The 7,482-nt window shown below is 57.7% G+C and overlaps 1 protein-coding gene across 3 annotated transcripts; it reads left to right on the forward strand.

Annotated features, from left to right (window-relative positions):
- Positions 1–1,262: 1,262 nt before the first annotated feature.
- TRNP1 (TMF1 regulated nuclear protein 1) lies at positions 1,263–7,482 on the forward strand. 3 transcript variants are annotated; one of them, XM_032646273.1, is made up of 4 exons: positions 1,263–2,224; positions 5,547–5,592; positions 6,503–6,580; positions 6,733–7,482. In XM_032646273.1, exon 1 carries the CDS (start codon positions 1,343–1,345, stop codon positions 2,051–2,053), a length of 711 nt encoding a protein of 236 aa, XP_032502164.1. In that variant the 5' UTR covers positions 1,263–1,342; the 3' UTR covers positions 2,054–2,224; positions 5,547–5,592; positions 6,503–6,580; positions 6,733–7,482. The 3 variants fall into 3 exon arrangements, with proteins under 3 accessions (XP_032502164.1, XP_032502154.1, XP_032502147.1); XM_032646263.1 differs by lacking the exon at positions 5,547–5,592; XM_032646256.1 differs by lacking the exons at positions 5,547–5,592; positions 6,503–6,580.

Raw genomic sequence — 7,482 nt, forward strand, 5'->3', positions numbered from 1 at the left:
GGGCGGGGTGGTGTGGGGGTGGGGTGTGCTCTAACGTCCTCCTTCTCCTCCACATCAAGCCAGTGCAGCGCCCCCATCAGCCTCCTCTTCAGCCTGGGGCGGTAATCACACTGGCCACACTTTCGGCAGGTCCCCTGAGCCCACGGTCTGCTGCAGTTCTTCCCAATTGGTCTCAGCTGGTTTCTGGCCCTCCAGCCCCTGCCACCGCCCAACACAGAGCTCTTTCCTTTCTGATGGCACTTTCAAGTGGATGGCAGTGCCATGTTGTCTGGGTCAATGTTTGGAGGGGGTATGGCAAGATCACTTCCGCTGTGGGAAAAATGGCTAGAGCTCAGTTCTATCGTTTTGCCAGTATGACTAAAGTCCCAGTTAAGCAGGGTCCCCTCAATGACAGTGAGGAGACCCAGGTATCTGAGTTCCCAGAGGGCATGAATGGATGAGCTTGTCGCTTTCGGCGGTCCAGATTGAGCCACGGACCTTGGGCAAGGCTCCACTACACCTTCTGGATCTGTTTCCCGCTGTGTGATAGGTGTGGGGACACCTACTGGGAGGAGCAAACAGGAGCAGGGGCTTGGAAAGAATTTTGCCCACTGAGGGGTGGGGCTCCCCTGGGGGGCCACCAAGATTTGCGAAAGCCGCGCCAAGCTCAGCAGCAGTGCTGAGGTTTGTTCTGCAAGTGAAGGGCTTGCCTGGTGAGGAACCAACACTGCCAGATCCCCACTAGGAGGCCAGTCGCCCCTCTGTGTTAACCTCTCCATGGTCGCAGGGAGATTGGAGAAGGTGGTCCTGGTGAAGTTTGCGGCCCAGGAGACCAGGTAGAGCCGATTCAGCCAAGGGGCAGCGTTTGGTATGTGCAAGGAGACAAGCCTCCTGAGTTGTGTCTCAGGCTTTCACTGTCACATAGTGTGGCTTCAGGCAAAAGCCTACCACAGGTGGGGACTGGAGTCCATGATTTATAAGCACTAGCTACTAGAGCTTATGACTCAGGGGCCAGGCTAGAGAAGATGCGGTCCCCTTTCCACCCAAAATTTGGAGGAGGTGGATAGGGACTGGATGCCCTAGCAGAGCAGCCTGGGTCGAAGGACCAGGGAGCTGAAGGGTTTGGGCAGTGTCCTGACGGGGCGGGGCAGGGGAGGAGGGTTCAGGGCATGCTAGTCTTTGATTGGCTGTGCTGCCCTTCGCTCCGCCCCATGGCCTATAAGACGCACCCACGGTTGCCTTGGCGCTAGTGTGGGTGCTGCGGCCGCGTCTCTGTCCGTTTTGAGGCCTCCGTCCTTCCCAGCGTGGGGGACAGCCGGCCAGACCCGCGGACCTACTGCTGCGGACCGCCGGGGGACGGGGGATGCCGGGCTGCCGCATCAGCGCCTGCGGCCCGGGGGCCCAGGAAGGGTCAGCGGAACCGGGGTCCCCATCGCTGCCGCCCGGGGAGCGCCTATTCTCCCCTCAGCCCCCGTCCCCAACTCCGACCTTGACCCCGACCCCGGCTCAGGCCTCACCGCAGCCCGAAGTGGCCCAGGAGTCGGTGGGCTCGGCCGAGGGGCAGGAGCTGCAGCGCTGGCGCCAGGGCGCTAGCGGGGGCGCGGGGCGCACCGGGCCGGCAGGGGGCGCGGGCGGCGGCCGGGGCGCGGCGGCGGCGGCGGCGGCGGCGGCGGCGGCAGGGGGCCGCGCGCTTGAGCTGGCCGAAGCGCGGCGGCGACTGCTGGAGGTGGAGGGTCGCCGGCGCCTGGTGTCGGAGCTGGAGAGCCGCGTGCTGCAGCTGCACTGCGTCTTCCTGGCGGCCGAGCTGCGCCTGGCGCACCGCGCCGAAAGCCTGGGCCGCCTGGGGGGCGGCGTGGCGCAGGCCGAGCTCTATCTGGCGGCGCACGGGTCACGCCTCAAGAAGGGCTCGCGCCGCGGCCGCCGCGGCCGCCCGCCCGCGCTGCTTGCCTCTGCGCTCGGTCTGGGCGGCTGCGTGCCCTGGGGCGCCGGGCGCCTGCGGCGGGGCCACTGCCCCGAGCCCGATTCGCCCTTCCGCCGGAGCCCGCCCCGCGGCCCCGCCTCCCCCCAGCGCTGACCTCCGCGCCGGGACCTTTGGCCACCCCGACAGGCCATTGCGGAGATGCCGACCGACGGATTGTGGACGCCGGCTGGATGGACGGCGTCACCGACGCGGATGGACAGATTGCCCGACCCCAGGAGGAGACAGTCGGGGGGCCGAGGGCCCAGTAAAGAAGGCTAAACTGAGGTGCGGTCTTAGCGGCTGGTGCACCCGTGGGGCGGGGCGGTACAAGGCTCCCAGACCTCCTTCCCCAGGGCTTCTGGAGTCCGCTGGGTCCTTAATAAAGCTGTCCGCTTTCTGTTGCCGCCACTCCCAGACCTCCGGCAGAATGAGGTAGTAGCACCAAGTCCCCATTATAGAGTTGAACAAATGGAGGCTGCTCAGATCCCAGAAGGGGTTTGCCAGCAAACTTTTACCTGTTGGAGCCTCCTGCACTGACGCAGCACCCCACCCTCACCTTCCACCAGCGCTACATTTCCTGGGTCCCTTGGGGCTGTAAGAAGAGTCTTGCCCTTGAGGCTGCTGCTTTCTGGCACTACCCTCCGGGAGGCCAGAATAATGAGGCCCCAGGATGGGGTGGGGGCTGGCACAGCGATGTACCTCTGAGTTTTCCTCTCCTAAGCCCCTGTTTCCCATTCGGGGAGATGGAATCCCAGAGAGGCTATGGATTTGCTCCCATCATACTTATACTTAGGACGTTCCACTTCTAGGAGACAGGTCTTTTCTCAGGCCCCCATGCAGCTTCGCTAAGAGTACAGTCTGACTCAGATGACCAGGGTGGGGTGTTTGGTGACTGCCTGAAGCTTTGCCGGCTCTCCTAGGGGCTCCCTCCCAACCTGTCACTAAGATGGCTCTGCCAGGGATGGAGCCAGGTGACATCCTTTAACAGGCCCCAGGGGGGCAGATATGTCATTGGCTTCTAGATTCTAGAAAGTGGGGCCTTAAAGGGCCAGACCTGAAATGAGATCTGCTTCTCTTCCTTTCCACACGCCCTTCAGGCCCCCCATTCCCCTGCCTCACTCAGCTGTGAATGGCCTGGCTGCTGCTTTGCTGCTCACTGGCTGAGTTGACTGCAACCTCACTTATCAGTCTGTGATGTTGGTATCTTCACCTCTTGGAAGGGTTGTAGTGAGGTTAACACAGGGCAGAGGTCTGTCTTTTTCCATAAATCATGGAAGAATGTTTTATTCTCTTATATCACACCTAGAAACAGGCACTGCTTTTGCTGACGGAGCCTAGGAGCTGATTTAAAGTCCTGTTTACGGAGTGGCAAGGTCAGGTCAGCTAGGGACAGAACTAGGTCCTAGGCCTGTGTGTGTCCTTCTCGCAGTTTCTCTTTGCTGTCCAGGGGCAGGGACTAGATAGAACTGGTGTCAGCTTGTCTGCCGTGTGACCTAGAACAACTCTGCCCTGTCTTTGGGCCAGTTTCCTCAATCCTTCTCTGAATGTAGCTGTCCCTCCTCATGTCAGGGCTTAGGAATGGCGAGAAGAGTGTAGAATGAGATAATTAAGAATCACAGGAATCTGGTGTAATCCCAGAGTTCTCAGGGTCAGGTGCACTGCTCTGAAAGGTAGAGACCCAGGGGCCCTCACCTGTCCTTCCCCCAGCTAACTCTTCCTCTCCCCAGACCAAACTTTTTGCCTGGTTTCTCAGCTAACAGCCAGGACTTCCTGAACCCATTCTAGCTGGGGAAGGGAAGTCCAGGAGGAGGTCTCACAGACTCTGAGAGTTTGTGGACTGGGAGAGCAGTGAGGGGCCCTGGCATCCTCTGGCCTCCCCAGAGGGAGAGGACCTTCCAAAGCTACTTGGGTCATTTGGGGTCTAGAGGCCCAGAAAGGACAAGGGCTCCCTGGAGGTGACACAGTGAGGAGCTCAGGCTTCAGTGCTGGGCTGCAGCCAGGACTGATTGTTTTCTGGGTTGCATGGGAGAGGGACACTTGGTCCAGAGAAGCTTTTAGCTAATGGTGTAAAGTGCTCTGTGTCACCACAATTTTGCCTTTCTCTGGGATTTATTGGTAATCAGCTTTGTCCTGATTTTGGTGTGGGGGGGCGGGGCGGGTAGGGAATTAGAGATAGCTCTTGCTGGAGAAAGTGGTATATGTAGGAAATGGAGATTGGTCCTAGTGTCACAGGCAGCTCTGTCCCCTCCCTCCACTTCCAGATGTCCCACGCTTCTCACTAAGGGCCTCGGCCAGGGCACACAGTGTTCAGTGACTTGAACCCCAGCTCTTGGTTCAGTGCTCTGTCCACTACTCCTCAGCCAATTAATAAAAGTCACCTTCCCACCACTGTCTGGCCCACCCAGGGCCCCTCTAGAAGGCTTCATATTCTCCTCAATCAACAAACATTGATCTTTGCTCAGTCCAGGGGCTCAAGAAGCAGCCCTGAATCAGAGGGTCTCTGTTTTCAAGGACTTGTGTCTCTCAGCCTTCTTCTAGGCAGCCTGCCCTGGCGATGTTGGAGGGCTGTTTTTAGGCCTTCACAAGTAACTATAGCCCCTGGTTATATACTGCATCCCCACCCTGCATGGCTTCCTGAACACTTTCTAGATGGCCCAGCATTCTAGCCCTGGGGACTGGACTGAGTACAGGGGATCCTGGGGGATCTGTGCCGTGAGGACATTGATTGCCACCAGTGAATGTGGAATGTCAGCTGAGGGAAGTGAGGGGCTGGAAGACCAGTTCAGGGTTTTAGTCAGGCCCTGCCCCTCCCCTGGATGAGCCCTTTCGCTCTCTTGGCTGGTCCCTGACAAGTGAGGCGCCTCTAGGCGGCGCCACCAGAGGGCAGTGTGGGCTGCTTCTCCGGGCGTGCGGGCAAGGCCTGGAGCAGGCTGGGAACCCACAGTGTCCCCGCCTCCAGCCAGCCTCTTCCCTTGTTGCCCAGGCTTCTCAGGCTTTGAGCTTTAAAGGTCTGGCAGAATGTGTGGGTGCTGGTGGTCACTTAGAGAAGGGGCGGGCCTCTGACCTCAGAGGGAAGGACCATCAGGAAAGACTTTCTTGGAGAGAGAGGCTGCCCCTGTTGGCCGTCACCGTTTGAGTAAAAGCCCAGAGTAGTTTCACTCCTCCCAGATTTGTTACACTGATAATTGATCAGAACACCCCATCCTGCCGCCGCCCCCGCCGCCACCTGGGAATCAAGGTGACTTCCTAGAGATTAGGCTGAAGCGACAATTCACAGCTAAAGTGCTCCAGGTCTGCAGTGGGCAGTCTCTAGGAGGCTCCCTTCCCCTAACAGCCAGGTCCCTGGAGAAAAACCCAGGGTCCCAGTCTTCTCCAAGCTGAAGGAGAAGCAGAGCCTTTACCTCCTCCCATGCTTTACAGCCGGCACGGGAGGAGGTATTTGGGAAAGCTGGGAGATCCCCAGCCTATTTCTTCCCACATTAGACCTTGACCGCACGCTGGCTAGGAGTGATGGGCGAAGGGACTCCTTGGTTATGGCATAATACATTAACCACCGCCTCTATGTCAGGCATTGTGGTAAGCACTTTACACCCGTTATCTCTTGCAGTCCTCCCAGCTACTCTGCAAGGTAGGAGTTAGCCCCATTTCCACAGGTGAGGAAACTGAGGGTCGGGGGGGGGGCAGGTGGCTTGCCCAAGGACATAGAACCTCTGAGTGGGGGACACCTTAAACATTAGGCTATGTGGCTTTTCATTTATCAGGCTAATGAGGGTTTCTGAACTCTCACCCTTTGAGTCTGGGTACAGTGAACCCTGGTCCTTGGTTCTGGGGAGGGATGTGATCAGACATTGGAGGGGTGGCAGAAGGTGGCATCTTCTGCCACCCCTCCAAGGTCTGGGCACACCCCCAGAGGCTGGCTCCCCTGCTTGGGTGTCTGGGCTTTGGGGGTAAGTCAGGCTGAGTCAGCACACCTGGCTTCAGGCAAGGGCAGGCCAAGGATGCTCAGGGCCTGGGCTTGCCTTGGAGGCTGCCTCCTCTCCCTGCATACGTGGGCTGGCGTGTTTGGTGCCAAGGAGAGCAAAGAGCCTGGGATGGCAGAGAAAGAGGGTGACAGGCTCCATGGTGGGGCAGAAAGTGTCCCGTCTTAGAACTAGACAGACCTGGGATTTAGTCCTGACCTGGAGCTTCTCAGCTGGGAGACCTTGGGCAAATGACTTCCCTTCTCTGAGCCAGTTTCGTGTGTGTGTGTGTGTGTGTGTGTGTGTGTTTTATGGGGAGTTAGGGAGGAGATTATTTCTGAGTATTAAATGAGAGGTCACACTAAGTGCCTAGCACATAGAGGAGGTCTGTAAATGTTCGGTGGAGCCAACCTACCTAGCCCAGGAGAAGCTGCCAGGACAGAGCCCTCAGGCAGTGTGGGCCTTTGCTTCTCCAGAGCAACGCCATATCAGGCATCCCTGGAACAGTCCCCCTTCTCCCCCCCATGACAGTCCCTGAGGAGCTCCATAAGGGAAGAGGTGGAGGAGGGGGCAGGCTTTTTATCCCAGGAACATTCCATTCCAGCTGCTCAGACCAGTGGGGATCCCAGCCAAGGACAGAGGCCCAAGGGAGCTCACCCCAGGAGCCCCCACCCCTTCCAGGGTAGGAGCGAGTGGAGCCTGATTCCAAAATATTGCCCCTGCACCTTCTGTCCACAATGGCCCCTCTAAAGGAAGTAGATGTCAAAGGGTTTGGGTGGGGCTGGGTGGCTATGGGAGAGAGACAGTTAAAGCTCTTGAAATTATTCTTTCCAGCTCCTCCCAGCTCCTCAGAGCCTCGACTCGATCTGACCCCTGGATTCTGCGCCTTCCCTGGGCACCTCCTTCAGGAAGACTCCTCTCATTGACCCTACACAAGCATGGCACCCTCCTCACTTCACAGGAGCCCTTCACTTCACAGTGGCAAGGGGCTGGATTCTGGGGAAGTTGCCGATACTATGAACTTCTCTATATATGCTGCATTTGACTTTGGCTTACACTGTACAACTGAAGACGTTACGACAAGTCCTTGAGACGCAGTCAGATTGTTTAAGAGTGCAGCAAAGCTTTCCAATGTGGAAGTGAAAAGGATCTCTTTTAGAAATGTCATCATTCTTTAACAAGTCACAGTGCAGCTGGGGTCCCCATTTTGGTAGATGCTGTTGCTTCTCAGTCTAACAGCACCAGGAGGCCTGTTTGAGGGGAAACATTGCTCTGAGCAATCCCTCAGTACCCCTCATTCACCGTCCTCGCCCTCTCCAGGTGGGTACGTGCCTGCGGCCCCTCAGAAAGGTAATGGGCTGCTGGCTCCCGGGGGACACACCTGTTTCTCAGGAAGAGGCGTTGGCAACATAATTCTAAGTTTTAAATGAAAAAAGGGAGCACATTTATTCAAATATCCTGATGGTAGAAGGAAGGGGGCCACACTGACTCACACAGAACCCAGAACTTGTAGAGTTCCGCAAAATGAACGCATATAGGGTCAGTTCCTTGATGTATACATCCAGGAAGAATAAATCTCAGTGA

The sequence above is a fragment of the Phocoena sinus genome, chromosome 1, assembly GCF_008692025.1.
Source record: "Phocoena sinus isolate mPhoSin1 chromosome 1, mPhoSin1.pri, whole genome shotgun sequence".
Taxonomy (NCBI): Eukaryota; Metazoa; Chordata; class Mammalia; order Artiodactyla; family Phocoenidae; genus Phocoena; species Phocoena sinus.

What these genes read in the sequence shown, in the direction of transcription:
- TRNP1 (XM_032646273.1), top strand. Translation starts at nt 1,343, where the DNA reads ATGCCGGGCTGCCGCATCAGCGCCTGCGGCCCGGGGGCCCAGGAAGGG.